The sequence below is a fragment of the Camelus dromedarius genome, chromosome 24 (assembly GCF_036321535.1).
Source record: "Camelus dromedarius isolate mCamDro1 chromosome 24, mCamDro1.pat, whole genome shotgun sequence".
Classification (NCBI taxonomy): domain Eukaryota; kingdom Metazoa; phylum Chordata; class Mammalia; order Artiodactyla; family Camelidae; genus Camelus; species Camelus dromedarius.
This window is the reverse complement of record NC_087459.1, coordinates 26,912,060-26,929,229: the sequence shown is the minus strand read 5'-3', so window position 1 is coordinate 26,929,229 and position 17,170 is coordinate 26,912,060. Positions and strand designations below refer to the sequence as shown.

The following is a 17,170-nucleotide window of genomic DNA, read 5'->3' as shown; positions in this document are numbered from 1 at the left end:
CTGAACTTGGCTGGGCCTGGCTCCCCCAACTCCCTGTCCCCATAACCCACCCACACCTCCCCCACCATCTGTCCAGGTGCCTGTAGGCTGTGACTCAGTGTCTGCCTGACCTCAGCATGGGCCTCAGCAGGGGGAAAGGGCAGTTTCCTGAGACTGGCTCTCCAGGTCATGACGCAGGAGCCCAGGGCTGGGGCCTTAAAATGCCTTTGTTGGTAGGCTCAGGAATCTAGCGAAACTGGTCAGGGGGCGGCTCCAGGGACTGAAACCCCTCCCTCAGCCACCGCCCCTCCCGCCGAGCCTTATAACTGCTTCGGTCTTTAGTCTGAGCGTGCGGCAGCTGTTGGCAGGAAGGAACTGGTCTGGTCTTACTCCCCGGGCTTGTGCTCCTGACTCTCCCGCTCGGAGCTGCTCCAACTGGCTTTGCCTCCGGGCTTGTAGTGAAAGGCAGAGTGTTCGTCCCCAGCATTTGGACTCCTACAGCCCCAAAGACCGGATCCTCACTGCCTTCCAGGTCCTAGATCCCGGCAGACGCTGAGCCATGGCTTCCATGGGGCTGCAGGTGATGGGTATCGCTCTGGCTGTGCTGGGCTGGCTGGGCGCCATACTGAGCTGTGCGCTGCCCATGTGGCGTGTGACGGCCTTCATCGGCAGCAACATTGTCACGTCGCAGACCATCTGGGAAGGCCTGTGGATGAACTGCGTGGTGCAGAGCACGGGCCAGATGCAGTGCAAAGTGTACGACTCGCTGCTGGCGCTGCCGCAGGACCTGCAGGCGGCCCGCGCCCTCATCGTCATCTGCATCATCTTGGCCGTGCTGGGCGTGCTGCTGTCGGTGGTGGGCGGCAAGTGCACCAACTGCGTGGAGGATGAGAGCGCCAAGGCCAAGACCATGATCGTGGCCGGCGTGGTGTTCCTGCTGGCCGGCCTGCTGGTGATGGTGCCCGTGTCCTGGACGGCCCACAATGTCATCCGCGACTTCTACAACCCACTGGTGGCCTCTGGCCAGAAGCGGGAGATGGGAGCCTCGCTCTACATCGGCTGGGCTGCCGCTGGTCTGCTGATGCTCGGTGGGGGCCTGCTTTGCTGCAACTGCCCGCCCCGTAACGACAAGCCCTATTCGGCCAAGTACTCTGCCGCCCGCTCCGCCCCAGCCAGCAACTACGTGTAAGGTGCTACTGTTGACTCTTTTTCTTTCACCTTTGTTTCTCCCTGGACTGAGCTGTGACCTGCAACCTGTGACCCCGGGATGGCCCTGCCACAGCCACAGGCTCCTGGTGGCTGGGCAAGCAGGGACTGAGCCAGGCCATTGGCTGGCAGCCCTCAGCCCCTTCTGGCCCTCTCAGACACCTTCCCAAGACCACCTCCAATGCTAGCAAGGATGGATGGAAAGAGACTCCTGTATCACTCTCCTCTGAATAGCTGTGGATAGAGGGGGCTGGCTCCTGCTGGCCGGGACAGCTCAGCTCTGACTTTGCTTGGGCTCTGCCTCTGAGTGGGTGCCCAGTGGACGATGGGACCATGCCCGTGTTGACCACTGTCCCCTTCTGTGATCTTCCCCACTCCTTCAGCCAGCATCCTCTGGGTGGATCAGCGAGCACTTGGGCTGTGCCTAGCCCAAGGAAACCTGTGGCCACGAGAATGGCTGCCTTGCTCACCCACCTGCCCGTGGAGCACGGTTGCTGAGCACAGAGTGGACGGACAGGTTTAGAGGGGAGGGGCGGAGATGCCACAAACTGGTTTGGGTAGTGGTGGGGGAGGGGGCCAGAGAGGCAGCCGAGGCTGCCCGCACCCCTTCCAGCCCCCACCCCGCCTCCTCAGGGATCTGCCTCTGCAGCCTCAGCAGAAGGACCCTGAGGCCCCCTGAGACTGGCCACCTCTGGGTCCTCCCCCCCTGCCAAGGTCATTGGTCAGCCTGGGGAGGGCTGGGGAACAGTCTGTCTCTGGCCCTCAACCCAGGAAGTCCTGGGCTTTTCCTTGTCTCCTATGTGGTTTCTGTTTTGTAATTTAAACTATTTGTCACGGTAATTGCTATTATTTTCTACAATAAACGGGACCTGTGCACAGGAAGGCTCTATCGTTTGATTTCTGCTGTGGAGGTAGGCGGGACAGGGTGAGGGCCTGGACCCCAGGCAGGAACACACAAAACTGGTTTGGGGGAATTGTGAGATAGTGAAACTGGCCCTGACCTTTGGAATCACCTTGCTCAAGCCCTCTGTTTGTTAGAGGGTGAAGCCCAGGACCCTGAAGTGCTGGGGAACCCAGGGGGGGAGGACAGATGAAACAGCCAGTCCTGGGGGGTGGGCTCCCTGCCCTCCTCTCCTTTGTCTCAGTTTTGTCTGGGCAGCCAGGCTGGTCTGCTCACCCCCCAGGTCCTGTCTCCCAGCCTTTGCTCAGGCCGTCCCTGCCCTCATCCTGGAATGTCCTTTTCCCCTTCTCCACCCCTCTGAATCCTGCTCGTCCTGAAGACCCAGCTCTGAGCCTCCTCCCCCGTGAAGCCTTCCCATGGCTCCTGCTTGGAGGAATTATCATCTGCCCTGTTCACATTCTCACCACCATGCTGCCCTTTCACCTGCCTCCCAGCTCCGCCTGGAGAGCCACATTCCGATCCCTTTAGAAATGACACCGAAGCCTGGACCCGTGGAAGCGTCACAGGCCCAGATGTGTAAGCCCGGGCTCCTGGTATGTGGGTTAGAGGTGGGGGTGCACCGCCCTGGGAGGAGTCGAAAAGTCACATCTGTGGTCCTGCCGTCCTTGGTGCAGGGACAGCCGGGGGTGGGGGCCCTCAGTCCTGTCTCTTCTCACTTGTCCTTCTCAGGGACAGATGCCACTCTTTCCTGGGGTGAAGAACCACAGAGCCAGCATTCTGCTGCCCCTTCTGGGGCTCGTTTAATAGGGACAGCTTCCCCCAAGGGGCAGGGCTGGCACAGCGGCCCCGATTCACAGGTAAAGCAGAGGAGGCCCCAGGCCGGGCCTGGCTGAGGCCACAGGGAGGGTCAGAGGCCAGCTGGGGGTGAGGTGCTGGGACTTGCTCCCTCAACCTGCCTCCTGTTTGCGGTACAGGTAGACGATGCCGGAGATGAAGCCATCGCTGTCAGAGGCGCCAGGCCCCAACTCGAGCTCCGAGGTGGCCAGTTCCCACCGGTCCACAGGCCAGGCCACCAGGCGTTCCCACACCCCAGCCTGCTCCAGCCTGTCCAGGGTGGCCTCCAGTGCCTCTTTGTATCGAAGGTTGGATGGGTTGGTCCTGGTGGTCAGACACACCAGCCCACCTGGGGAGGGGCGGGGGAGGAGCCAACAGGGAAGGTTGTCCCCTTCCTGCTCCAGGGCGGAACTTCTCCCAGCTTTGTCCCCAGGCCAGCACTTCCCGTCTCCAAGTCCCTCGTGCTCACTGATCCCTCCCCAAGAAACACCCTCTGCTTCCTCAGTTTGATGGCCTCCTTGTACCCTCCAAGGCCCAAGTGTCCTTAACACTAGGAATTCTTGGCTTCATCCCCTTGACAGAAGGGGCTCCCTTCTCACTGCTCACCCAGCCCTCTGTTGGAGGATATGGCTGTGTCTGAACACACATGGGCTTTGGACCTTGGGTATGTCCCTTCACCTCTTGGAGCCTCAGTTTCCCAGCTGGTAGTGTGGGATGATTATCCCTGTCTCATGGGAAGGCCGGCACAGTCAGTAAGCGCTGGCTGAACGAATGAATGACCTCATCACTCCAGGTCTCTTTAGGCACCTACAGTACACCCAGTGCAGGCTCAGATACTCTTAGGAGAGACTAATGTCTGGAAGGCTTCCTGGAGGAAGGGGTAAGAAGCTGCTGGAGGAGTGGGGAAAGGAAAGGTTCTGAAGCAGGGGAGCCTGTGACACGTGGACAGGCAAAGAGTTCTTTGGCTGGCTAAGGGGCCTGGCAAGTACATGCTGGGTGAGGAGGCCTGGTTCTTACTGGTTCAGATAATGTAAGTTTCCTATCCTCCTGGACCTGGCCGCTATTTCTCTCTGACATCACCAACGTCCCTGAATCTGGCAGCTTCTGTGGTTCCTGAGGATGAGGCCTGACTACACCTGCTGGGCCTGGCAGGGGTGAGTGGGGCAGGCAGGAAATGCAATCTTGCTGTGATAGGGGCACCTTCGGGGCTTCCAGATTCTGTTCTGCAGCGAGGACCTGTCCTGAGCCTCATGACCCTCATACTCTGTCAGTCTCCTTTCTTTCTGCCTGTGACTTCGCTTGGGCTGTGTTCCTGTGAGGACTGCCCCTCCCTCCCACCCCAGCTATCAGAAATGCCTCCTTCTCTAGATTCTCGGTGTACTGAGCACACACACAGTCCTGTGGGCCCACCTCTGGCCTGGTCATTTCCCCTGACCCCTACCCATGGTGTGGTGGGTGGGGTGTGTACCTTCTCCCCAGGGCAGAGGCAAGCATGGGGCAAGGCACACAGTAGGAGCACCTTAAACACAATCCTCACCTGCACCTAAGCCCTCTGTGTGGAGTCTACAGAAAAGTGCTCACATCCATCATCTCAACTGAATGGCCCCATTTCACAGATGAGGAAACTGAGGCCACAAACGATAAAGAGACTCACCTAACAGCTGTCCCTGAGTTAGTGAGGAAGCTAGAAGATGAAGGAACTGAACTGAGCCCCTACTATGTGCCAGGACTGAAACACAGACCTTACAGACTCTATTTTACCCAATTCTCACTGCAATCCTACGGGGAAGGGATGGTGCCACTCTGCCTATAGGTGAGAAAACAGAGGCTGGAGAGGAGAGTGGAGTTGTTTCTGTTTTCCCAATGAATAAGCAAGTTGGCCACCTGTCCATCCAGCCTGTTTGCCTGGGTCTGCTGATGCTGGCAGGTGAGGCTGAGCCTGCGCTGCCAGCTGGTGACTGGGATGCTAGGCTGTGATCCTGGGTGCGACCGTACCCCTCACTTGGCCTGAGGATTTCTGAGGCTTGTGTCTGTGGGTGTGGGGAAGGGAAGGTGTGTGTGTGTGGTTGGATGGGCTGCTTCTCACCTGGCTTGGTAACTCTCAGGAGCTCAGGTATTGCACTGCAGGGCACCTGGCCATCACTGAGGGCACCCACCATCAGTACTGCATCAAAGGTCCCTGTGTGGGGGTGTGGATATGGTGTGTTGGCTGGTCTTCAGTGTGGACTCAGAGTACCCTGGAGGACGGTACCCATGGTGGGACCTGGGGAGGGACCAGGCCTGCCACTGGTGTCTGTGGGAAACAGACCCTGTGGGGGATATGGCAGGTGTGGCCCAGTCCTGGGCTGAGATCAGATCATGAGATGGAGGGCTCAGAGAGAGCGTCTCCAAGAGGCACTGGGGGGTTCAGAAGGGGACTAGGGGCTCAGTGTGGGAGGAGGCTCGTGGAGGGCTCAGCAAGGGGGATAGAATCTTGGCAAAAGAGAGGGCCTCTGTCAGGTGGATTTAGTCAGAGGGTGGGTAGGCCTTAGGGTATCGAAGGGGGAGGAGAAGTACCTTCATCGCTGGGCAGAGGATCCAGGCCCAAGGTGCAGAGGCTGAGGTGCTGGTAGAGGCCGCGGACCTGGGCCTGTTTCAGCATTCCTGGGCTCCCATCCACCCCATGCAGCTGGAGGAAGCCCCGAGCCTGCAGCTGGGGTAGGGGAACTCAGTCACAGTTCACACTGGCCACGTCCCAGCTGGGTCCCTGAACCTCAAGGAGGACAGCGTGCCCTACAGTGGATGTGGCCAAGTGTGGGAGCAGTGAGTCTGAAGGGGTAGGCAGAGATCTGGGGCCAGGGGTAAGAGGAATTTTGAGCAAGTGGGGGCTGAAGGGAGGGCAGGGAATCCATGATGGCCTCACCTCTGCAGCCACTAAGCCGGTGCCACAGGCCACATCCAGGATCAGGGCAGTGTGGGGTGGGCCTGGAAGGGCTTGGGTGAGGCAGTCCACTGCGAGGTGGGGGGCACGGTACTGCAGCGTGGCCACATCCTGGGGACAGAGTGTTGAGCCAACAACCACCCTGTGCCCGTGTTTGAGTGACCTCCTTGTGGACTGCCAGACCAAGTTCTGTTTGTGTGTTGGGGGCCCAGGGCCTGCTGGGACTACAGTGAGGGGAGACCCAGGCATGAAGTGCTTTCCTCTGCCAAGGGGCGGGGACTGGAGAGTAGCCCCCAGCTCACTGATGGTGCCCTTTCTGTGTGCCTCAGCATTGCTCTCTGCTTAGTCCAAAGTAACCTCTCAGTGGCACCTCCTCTAGGCAGCCCCTCTGCTTGGACTGCAGTCCCAGGGTGGAAAGGTCTTGGCCCTGGATCTCTAGGGGCTGCCAATCTCGAATGCTAGAGTTGGTTAGAGTGCAGGGCCACTGTGTGTAGGCTAACGAGGAGCCAGTCCGAGAGGAGATGGGACTGCAGGACTGCACCCAGATCTCACCTCCCTGTCACATTCATCGCCCTAGGATGATGCAAGGCTTACTATTCCGGCTTTACAGATAGGAAAATTGAGGCCAGGTGAGCTGAGAGAGGCAGAGGAGTGGATCCTGGCGGGTTTACCTGGTCATAGTCCGGAGCCCAGTGGTCATAGAATTGGAGCTTGTGGGTCAGGTCGGTGATGCCATGCGAGGCTCTGACTCGTGCCTGCACCTCGGGCAGGCTCTTGCCCTCCTCTTGAGCCATCCTCCTGTGGGTACCGGCCTCCATGTCCTGAGGCCCACCTTAATCCTCACTCTCCTCCCCTCCCACCCATCATCCCCAGCAGAGGAGGCTGTTAGGACGCGACCTCTCCCGGCCACCGGCACAATGCAATCCGATTCACAGTCGGGGTCACTCAGCACAGAGAGCGCGAGGGTAGACACCTGGGAGCTCAGGGAGGCGGGAAGGGGAAGGGGTGTTCCCTATGGCGGGAGGGAGGATCTGCCCCCACCTCTCTACCTCTGGCCACTGTGAGCGGGCTTCCAGGGCAGAAGGGCCTCTAAGGCGATAGAAGGTCAGAACTCACCGCCAATCTGACCTGCCAGGTGGGTAGGTGGGCGCCGAAACTTGCGGCTGGGCCTGTACAGTAAGACTGACCCTCGCTTCCACTGCCCTCGATGATTGGATGATTGGCTTTCCGCTAAGAGACAAATATCCAATCAAAGGAATGCGCTGACAACCCGCCCCCTCCACCACTAGCCAATGAGCTCAAAGTTCATGGCCCGCCTCCAGCCTGGGGAGATCTCAGACTTTTCCGAGCTGTTTTCAAGGTATCAGAGTTGAGGACCGAATCTGTGCCCTCCCGGCTCCTGACGTCCTTAATGCTTCCCCAAAGCATGAGCTTTTAGGCAGCAGGAGCCTCTGAATTCCTGCAGACCAAAGAGGGAACTAGGATCAGCCTTTATTTTTAAAACAGTCACCAAGATCCATACAACGCTGTCCAGGGGAACTTTCTTCGGTGATGGAAATGTTTTATAATATATGTTGTTCAGGTGACTGTTGAGCGCTTGAAATGTGTCTAGTGCAACTGAGGAAAGAATTTTTAAATTTATTTAAATAATTTAAATAGCCATCTGTGCTAGTGGCCTCCAAATTGGACAGCGCAGGGAGCCTTGCTCCTCAAAGTATGGTCCACAGACTTGCGCAGCTGTGTCAACATCATTAGCTTGGATTGCTCCAGGGGAGGGCCTTAGGGGAGCTTGTTAGAAATGCAAAAAAAAATTTTTTTTTTTAGTTTTATCTTTTATTGAAGTGTAGTTGATTTACAATGTTAGTTTCAGGTGTACAGCAAAGCGATTCAGTTATACATATACGTACATATATTTTCAGTTTCTTTTCCATTATAGCTTAATACAAGAAATTGAAAATAGTTCTCTGTGCTATACAGTACATCTTGTTGTTTATCTATTTTATATATAGTAGTTTGTATCTGCTAATCCCAAACTTCTAATTTATCTTCCCCTCTACTTCCCCTGTGATAACCATTGTTTGTTTTCTATGTCTGTGAATCTATTTCTGGTTTGTAAATAAAATTTGTATGCTTTTTTAGATTCCACATGTAAGTGATAGCATGTGATATTTGTCTTTCTCTGTCTGACTTACTTCACTTAGTATGATAATCTCTAGGTCCATCTATGTTGCTGCAAATGGCATTATTTCTTTTTTCTTTTTCTTTTTTTTGGCTGAGTAACATTCCATTGTATATATATACCACATCTTTATGCAGTCACCTGTCAATGGACATTAGGTTTCTTCCATGTCTTAGCTGTTGTAAATAGTGCTGTTCTGAACATTAAGGATGCATGTGTCTTTTCAAATTATAGTTTTCTCTGGATATATGCCCAGGAGTGGGATTGCTGGATCATATGGTAAGTTTATTTTCATTTTAGTAAGGAACCTCTGTACTGTCCTCCATAGTAGGTTCACCAATTTACATTCCCATCAACAGTGTAGGAGGGTTCCTTTCTCTCCACACTCTGTCCAGCATTTATTATTTGTAGACTTCTTAATGATGGCCGTTCTGACTGATATGAGATGATACCTCATTGTTTTGATTTTAGAAATGCAAATTCTTGAGCTCTACCCTAGACCAATTAAATCTGAATCAAATTGCTGGGGGATAGGATGGCAGTGGAGCCCAGGATTCTGCATTTTAACAGACTCTCTGGGTGATTTCTATGCAGCTGAAATTTCAGAAGCACAAGCCTAGAGAACCTTTGTAAAGGATCATAGTTTGGGCAGGCAGCATTTGGGAGACTGTTGCAGTCATCCAGATAGGAAGCTGATATCCAGAGTTGATGGTGTGGTTCACAGTTCAGGAACACAGGAAGAGGAGCAGGTTTGGGGTGAAGAGGATATTAACACTTTGAGAATGTTGAGTTTGAGATATCTATATGAAGACATCCAGGAGGCTGTTTGATGCCAGAGTCTTGAGCTCAGGAGGGAAGCCAGGCTGGAGACAGACTCAAGGTCATGAGAGTAACCTGCTGTGGTTGAAGCATCTGACACAGGTGAGATTGCTCAGAGAAGAGAAAGAGGAGAGGAGAGGGCTGAGGATCCAGCTTGAGGACCTCCAACACTTCAGGGTGGAAGAGGAGCGTCTAGGAGTGTTGGAGAAAACCCAGAGAAAGGTAAAGATGCCAAGAATAGAGTGTTTCAAGAAGATAGGGGATAGCCAACATCGCCCAGTGTTGCTGATAGGTGGTGTACAATGAAGCTTAAGAAGTGAGCACTGGATGTAGGGACATGGAGGCATTTGGTGGCTGAGGTAGACCCTGAGAGTGTTCACCAGATGCCAAGATTGCCTCTTCTTCCTGAGTTAGAATACGTGTCCCAGCCTCCCTTACGTGTAGGTGAGGCTATGTGGCCAAACTCTAGCCAAGAATGTGGGTGGTGGTGACATGCTCCATTTCCAGACCTGAACCATCAACTCCTCCTATACGATCCTCTGTGGAGGGGGTTCCAAGCACCCAGAGGAGAGTGTAGGCAGATAGGGTGGGGGTCCCTGGAGGAAAAGAGCCAGCCTTGGCTCCTTTCTCTCTTTCTCTTTTTTTTGGGCGAGGGGGGACATAAAAGAAGCCATTTTGGCCTAAGCCATTTTGTGATCTAAGCCTGGCTTGCCCTAGATCACGTCTTGGTGATCAATGATCTTAAGGGAACAAAGGATGCAGGAACAGAGAAAAAGTAGTCAAGCAATAGTGCGGTGATAAAAACAGTCCTCGTTCCTCCTCAAGGGAAATGCATAGTGATATATCTTTGAGTTTAGCAGGAACCATGGTGGCGGATGGACTGATGATAACCCTCTGACTTCAATCAATTAAGACTTGGACTCTGTTGACCTTTGTCCTAATTCTGTGCTGAATTCTCCTCTGCTCCAGCCCTTTCATGAATATGCATGTCCTCCTAGCTTAAAAGTTCCCCAGTTTTGCTGTTCTGGGAGACACTGCTCTGGGAGGGATCCCCGGTGTCCTCCTTACTTGCTGCAATTAATAACAAACCCTTCCCCTGATCTTTGGCTTGATTGTTTCTATCAGCTCAATACCTATCAAGAGGCAAATCCAGCTTTCAAGTAACAGGTCTGTAAGATGAAGGAGGCTGGGACCCTAAGTGATTGCGTGGAGTAGTGCCCTCTCCACCCACCTGCATTGCACCGTAACATGAAGAGATTAAACTTTCATCTTGTCAAGCTGCTGAGATTTCAGGATTTGTTTCCTATACTAGCTATTGTCATTTTCCGTAATGACCTTCGTGACATTGGCAAGAGCAGTTTTGAAAGAGTAGAGTTAGTGGGGGAAACCCAGATTTTAGCTGTCACCAGTGTAGGGGAGCAAAACTTGCCACCCCAAAATGACTCTCTGGCACATGGATTATTTTGAACTGAAAAGGATGAAGGCCTAAACAACTCAAGAAGAAACTTTGACCTTTCCCCCAAACTGCCTACAAAATTTAGATCTAGGGTCTGTTCCTGAAACAGAGCTATCACCAGAGATTTCTGCAAAGAGTATGCATTAGGCGTGGTGAGGGGAAATTCCTGGCAGAGCCAAGAGATCAGAGTCCACTCTGTGTCCCATTGTTTCCACTTGGCCCAGCAAACATTTGTTTACCAAACATTTGCTTTTCTACCTATGTCAACTGCCTTTCTCCTTTTTGAAATTCCAGACCCCTCCCCAATATCCTCCTTTGTCTTTAGCTGAAGATGGTATTGAAGGTATGGATTTTGGCCATTTTGGCAAGTTACTCAGTTATCCTGGGTCTCTCCCTCGCATACCTGTTATTAAACTTCTATTTGATTTTCTCCTGTTAATCTGTCTCATGTCAATTTAATTCTTAGATAGTCCAGAAGAACCCAGAAGGGTAGAGGAAAATTTCTTCCTCCCCTGAAACCAAGTTTCCCTAAAACCGAGTCCCTTACCGAGTTTATGATTAACCTCTTTATCCAAAACGTTACTCTCTTTCTTGTCCGGCACCCTTCCCCTCAGGACTGAGGAATATCAAAGAAAAGGGTGTGAAGGAAAAGCCCAGCTGGGCTAACGAGCTAAGTCACAAATCTAAGTGTGGTAAGTGTCAGTTTACTGATCTAAGTTCTGCTGGGCTAACTCATAAATCTGAAGTTTAGTGTCAGTTTACTGGGCTAACAAGCTAACTCGTAAATCCAAGCTCAACAAGTGTCAGTAACGTGATCTGTTCCAAATTGATAAGCTCCAGTGTACTGATTCCTTGCTTTTTGTTGTTTGAACCGTATTGGCTAATAGCCCCATACTTGTAATTAACCCTATAAAACCTCATGTGCACGTCCTGGAGGTGCTCAGAGCTTCGGAGCAGAAGCCCCTCTGAGCCCGCCGGCGTAATAAATCTGAGTACTCCAACCCTCTGAGTGGTGCTTGTTTCTTGGCTGGCCTGTCATTTCCGTAACAAGGGGGCATTGAAACCCTCCTGAATATCAAAGCCCATGTGTCGCCCTTTTTCTGTTCATAGAAAATGGCTTTAGTCTCCTTAGACTTTCCCTAAGTTCCATAGAGCAGGTGTTACTGAACAAAAGTTCATGAGTCCGATACACAGTAAGGCCAAACAAACCAATTGTCGGAGTTTGGAGCAGAGGAAGGTTGATTGCAGGGCCAAGCAAGGGAAAGGAGTGGCTTGTTCTCAGGAAACCCAAACTCCCTGATGGCTTTTGGGGACGGGTTTTTTTTAAAGGCAACATTGGGGGTGAGGGCTGCAGGGGGCATGACTTTCTTCTCATTGTCTGGTGGTAACAGGGTGATATTCCAGGAATCTTGTGCTCAGCCTGAGGTTGCCATCCTCCCCTGGGTGGGGGCCTGAGTGCCTCAGAAGAACTCAAAGATATTGTTATGCATATTCCTTGAGGAGGAACCGGGAACTGCCCCAAGGCTGCACTATTGTTTCTTGACTGTTCCTCCCCTGTCTCTACACTCCCTCCCTTCCCTGATTAGCGACGGTTTGAAGCTGCCCTTTGGAACTCAGGGGCAGGTCAAGGAAGCTGAATGAAGTCTACTTCCCACAAACAAGAAATGGGGGACAGTGAAAGGATTTGTACCGAGGAGGACCCCACAGGGTCCTGCTCTGTTTCACAGGTACAAGCAGTTACTAATCAGGGGAATGAGGTGATGCGGACACAAAGGAAAAGCACTTAAGCAAGAAAGTAATGACCACAATTCAGCAACACAGCTGAGTCCCAGTTCCTCCTCAAGGGATATATGTAAACAACAATCTGACACCTATCTTTGAGTTCTTCCTCAGAAACTGAGGCCCCCGCCCAGGGGGAGGATGGTGACTGAAAGATGAGCACAAGCACTGGATCCCAGACTGGTCGGAGAGAGAAGGTTGATGATTGTTGAAGTTGATGTCCTGGCACATCACCCTGTTACCTCACCACCAACTAATCAGAAGAGAGTCATGCCCGCTGCAGCCCTCACCCTCAATGTTGCCTTCAAAGACCCTTCCCCGAAAGCCGTGGGGGAGTTCAGGTCCCTTGAGCACAAGCCACCTGTTCTCCTTGCTGGGCTCTGCAGTGAACACTGTACCTTCCTTCCCCACAACCCCGCGTTAGTAAATTGGCTTTGCTGCGTGTAGGTGAGTAAACCCAAGTTTGGTTCAGTACCACCCTGACAACAGCCAAGATCCAAGCCCAAATCTGTCTTAGTCCAGAATTGTATGAGAACATGCTGTGAATCCATTGTGTTCAGTTACAAATAACAGAACAACTGCGTAGCTGTGGCTTAAACAGAGAGGGCTTTATGGGTCTCGTGCAGGAAGCTGAGACTGGGCAATATGCTCTGGGGCTCGGTTATGCCATCAGGGACCCAGCCTCTTGCCATCGTCCCTCTCTGCCATCTGTTGCTTGGAGGCCTTTGTCCTTATGTCTGTCACTTTGTCATGGCTGCCACACCTCCCAAAAGGACAAAGAGGAAGGGCAAAAAGCTAGGCCAGCTGAATCCATCCCTTTACAAAAGCTTTATTGGAAGCCCTGCCTCATGTCTTCTGCATCATCCTATTGGCCGGACTGGGTCACATGACCACCCTGAGTCGCCTCTGGAAGGTGAGTGGGGGTAGGGCGGCTAGCGTAACTGACTGGCATCTGGGTCCCATCCCTGCAGCCTCGTATTCCATTGAGGCCAATAAACGTTTACTGTGTGCAATGCCAACCGGTGCCCGCCAGAGGCTTGCAGCCCCCAAACGTCCAGCCCTTAGGAGTCTGCCTGCTCCACTCAGGAGATAAACTCCCGATGGGTGTTTGCCTTCACAGAGTTAACAGCCCTGGGAAGTGACTAGCCTCACCGCGGCTCAAGCTGACTTGTCTCGGCTCGCGTCCCCTCCTTATCGGAATCTCGAATCCCACTCCCTTGCCTGTGTCAGCCCACGTCTGCCCACACGTTCACATGTGGCGGACATGCGTACACCTCTTGCCCGTGTGGCCCGCTGTTGCCTGTAGCAGTGTTTTAAACTTTCCTTTGTTCTTAAACTTCTCCCTTTCTGGTAAATTCTTCCTACCAACCCACGTCACTGGCCCCGCCAAGTGTCCCCGTTTGTTAGGCCCTGGGCAGGGCGCTGGAATCAGTCACCGAGGTACGTCAGAAACAGCCCCCATAGTCCCTGTTCTAGTGGGGTAGGTGAGGGTGGGGTGTCTCCTGTTCAGGCTCTGGCCACCCACCCTCTCCAAGTCCAGGGTCCCTGCTTTGTCTGGGGTGGGGATGGGTGGGTGCTGCCATGTTGAGCCTTTAAGTAAGGTGGATGCCCCAGTAAAGGCAGTCCTGTTGGGCTACCAGAGGGTGGCGTGGGGTGCTCCAGGAGAGGAACTGGTTGGGGGGTGTCCCTGGGGGACCCGCATATCTACCCTCGAAGCCCTCACTGAGCAGGTCCTACAGGGTCTGTGGGCACTGACGGCTCCTGGCCCTGGTGGAGGATGAGACTTCCCGGGTAAGACATTGACGGTGGTTGGTGGTCTCAGGACACTGCTCTGCTCCTCCCGAGTGTGAGCCGCAGGCCCTACTGACCTCTGTCTCCACAACCCACTCTGTTCCTTCCCCTCCGGCTGGGGGTGGGAGGCCTTTCTCTGACCCATCACATTTTTTTTTTAATGGCGGTACTGAGGGTTGAAACCAGGACCTAGTGCATGCTAAGAACGGCTACCCCTGAGCTATACCTTTCCCCCTGACTCATCACATTTTCGTTTTCTCTAATCTTGCAGTTCCCTTAAGTCGTAAACTTTTACGGTGTCTCTGGAAAACGATCCTCCCCTGGGGCAGTAGATGCCACAGGGAATGGCAGCTGTCAACATAGGGGGAAGGGTTGGGTAACCGAAAATAGTTTCGGTGGGGGGGAAGGGGCAGTAAAAGCAGCTATTCACATTTCAAAACCATTGTCTGATCTCAGATGACGCACAAGCCAAAGGCTATGGGCTGCAGGTGGCCGAGGAGAGGTGAGTTACCACGTGGCCAGAGTGAGTGGACAAGCGTGAGGGCGTTACGGACAAGATGTGGCAATGCCAATGGGCATGAGCTCTGGGGGGAGGTGCAACTTCCAGGGGTCAGGTGGTGAGGGTGGGGTGGGCGCACGTAGGAGGATGGGGGGTCCGTCGGGGTGTTTCTGAATGCTAGTGTCAGAAACCCAAGCCTACCCATGGTGATGTAAACAGCAGGGGCTTGCTATTTCCTCTTAAAAGAAGCCCAGTGGTCAGCAATACTGATACAGGAAAAAAGCGGGGGTGGGGGTGCGAGAGGATAGCCGTGTCCCAGGTCTCAGTTGAGTCCCCGGCATGCGCCCCGCCAAGCGAGGGTCCTTGGCTTCGAGCAGGAAAGAATTCAAGAGTGAGCCATAGTTGAGTAAAAGTATATTTATCTAGAGAGGTGTACGCAGGGCAGGGGGTGGTTACAGTAAAGGTTAAAATGAAGGTAGACACACACTCCATAGACAGAGTGCAGGCCTTCTCAGAAGGCAAGAGAGAAAGAGTGACCGTGAGGTGGGGTGTTGCTGGTTTTTATCAGCTAACAAGTGAGAGGATCATTCAAACTACTTTGGGGAAGGGGTGGGGGCTCCCAGGAATTGGGCCGTGGCCCTTCCTTTGATCTTTTGTGCTTAGCTTCGGAGCTGCCATGGTGCCTGCGGGTGTGTCATTCACCATGCTAGGACATTACAACGTGGTCACCACGCCAGGACATTACGGTGTGTATAATGTAGCTCGAGGTCCACTGGAGGTCGAATCTCCAGCCATCTTGGGCCTCCAGGTCTACTGGGAGATGAATCTTCCATCTTGGTGCTAATTGCTGTGTCGTTTCTCTAATGTCTGTGTCGCACCCCCTTCCTTCCTGTCTCAGTACTGTGGTCGGGGCTCCTGATCTCACCAAAGACCCAAACTCGGTTCTCTGGTTTGCTGTGATCTGCATTTGATCTGTTGGCCCCTTCCTGTCACAGGACAGTAGCAGCAGCTCAGGCATTCATGTGTTCCTGCAGTTAAAGCCCGGAGGCAGGCTAGGGATGGACCCTGTCTCCTGGTCTCCTTCTCTTTTCTTTGGGGGGAGGAGATTTTTCCAGAAGTCCCAGAGGCTGGGAAAGTGGGGTCTGGTGCTTCTAGGCTCAGGTGTGGGAGGTGAGCACTGCCTCCAGGAAGGAGGGAGAGGGGCACCACGCCTGCTCCCCGGTGTGTGCACACATGTGTGCTGATGGATGGGGCATCTGCAGGGTGGCTGTTGCTGTGTGCAGGACCCAGGCCACAGGGCGTGTGGTCACCAGGCTGTGGACGTGGTTTCCAACCTTGAATGAGCTACGGGGAGTTACGGCATCAGATCTGCATTTTACAAAGACGCTGAGAGTGGACCTGGTGGACTGCCTGGTCCCAGGCTGTTTGCAATTATTTAGGCAAGAGCTGGAGTCCTAAGCAGTGGCAGGGGCTGCCATGGGATGAATAAGTTTTGGGGTTTGGGGAGATGAGGAGAGAGCAGCCTCCTTTCCTTCTGGTTTCCTCCTGCCCCAGAGGCTGCTCCTGCCAGTCTCCTTTGCTGCCTCCTCCTCCCGGCCTCTCCTCCACCTGTAATTGTAGGAGGGCCTCTGGGCTAAGTGCTCGGTCTGCTTTTCTTCTCCATCAACACCCACCTCCTAGGTAATCTCATCTAGTCCCGTGGTTTTAAATGCTATTTACATGCCAGTGATTCCCAAATGGGGAACTAGCCCTGACTCCTCCCTGAACTCTGGACTTGTGCCCCTGACATCTCCCCTTGGAGGCCCCAGGCCTCTCCCTGGCGACTTGCCCAAGCCCAGCTTTCTCCCCACTCCCAAACCCCCTCCTGTCTCCACAGCTGCCTGAACCACTAAGTGTGCAGGGGCTCAGCCCAAACCATTTTTGTCCCCTCCCACGTTATGTCCTTGGGCAAATCCCATGGCTTCTCTGCTCCACATTTGCTATTCTGGTCCCACCCACATTCCCCTCGGGACCAGACCCCTACGGCAGCCTCCGAAATACCCTCCCTGCCTCCCCAGTTGTCCTGACACCCAGCCCATTTTCCTCACAGTAACCAGAGGTTGTATTTATTATTTGTAAACTTCTTACGGGAAATGTCAAGCACACACAATAACCATATGTGTTTATCACTCAGTTTCAATTGTTAATAAAACATGCCCAACTAGAATGATATTTTTACAGTGTAGGTTTGATGAGTTAACTCTGCTGCTTAAAATCTAAAATCCAATTCCTTAACAACCTAATTCTTAACCTCTCTCCTCCTCACTCCTGATCCTGGAACAGGCCATGGTACCTCAGGGCCTTTGCACTGCTTTTTTGGGGGTTTGTTTTTTGTTTTTTTTGGGGGGGAGGTGATGGTGCCTGGATCACTCTTCTTTCAGATCTTTGCTTGACTGGCTTGTTCGCAACCTTCAGGTATCTACCACCTATAATAAACAAGTGTTAGAATTTTGTCATTATGGCTTAAAAATAGAAAAAGAAGAAAGTGTTACATGTGAAGCTGACGTTCCCTCTGACTTTCTCCCTCCTCCATCTGCTGCCCCAGGGAACCAGCTACCATCATGAATGGGCAGGGAGTTTCTAGGTCTTGTTTTTTAAAGACATTTTCCTTGTATACGGTCCAGAACAACATATAATGTTGCTTAATGGGCTTGGAAAAAAAAAGATATAAATGCTGTCATTTCAAAGCTATCACTCTGTAACTTTTCCTTTTTAGGTAACACTGTGTTTTTGAAAGCTGTCCATGTCGATGCAGACAGATCTCATTC

General features: G+C 52.9%; 2 protein-coding genes across 2 annotated transcripts; one reads left to right on the top strand and one right to left on the bottom strand.

The window, feature by feature from the left end:
* The first annotated feature begins 301 nt into the window (after positions 1 to 301).
* CLDN4 (claudin 4) lies at positions 302 to 2,067 on the top strand. The gene has a single exon (XM_010980769.3). It carries the CDS (start codon positions 539 to 541, stop codon positions 1,166 to 1,168), a length of 630 nt encoding a protein of 209 aa, XP_010979071.1. The 5' UTR covers positions 302 to 538; the 3' UTR covers positions 1,169 to 2,067.
* Positions 2,068 to 2,861: 794 nt separating this feature from the next.
* On the bottom strand, positions 2,862 to 7,073 carry METTL27 (methyltransferase like 27). Its single transcript, XM_064478614.1, is given in 7 exon segments — positions 2,862 to 3,147; positions 3,149 to 3,269; positions 5,007 to 5,099; positions 5,477 to 5,612; positions 5,823 to 5,951; positions 6,512 to 6,638; positions 6,957 to 7,073. Coding segments are annotated over 6 exon segments (756 nt in total). The 5' UTR covers positions 6,635 to 6,638; positions 6,957 to 7,073; the 3' UTR covers positions 2,862 to 2,993.
* Positions 7,074 to 17,170: the final 10,097 nt, after the last annotated feature.

Excerpts from the sequence above, each read along its gene's own strand:
- CLDN4 (XM_010980769.3), top strand. The coding sequence starts at position 539 with ATGGCTTCCATGGGGCTGCAGGTGATGGGTATCGCTCTGGCTGTGCTG.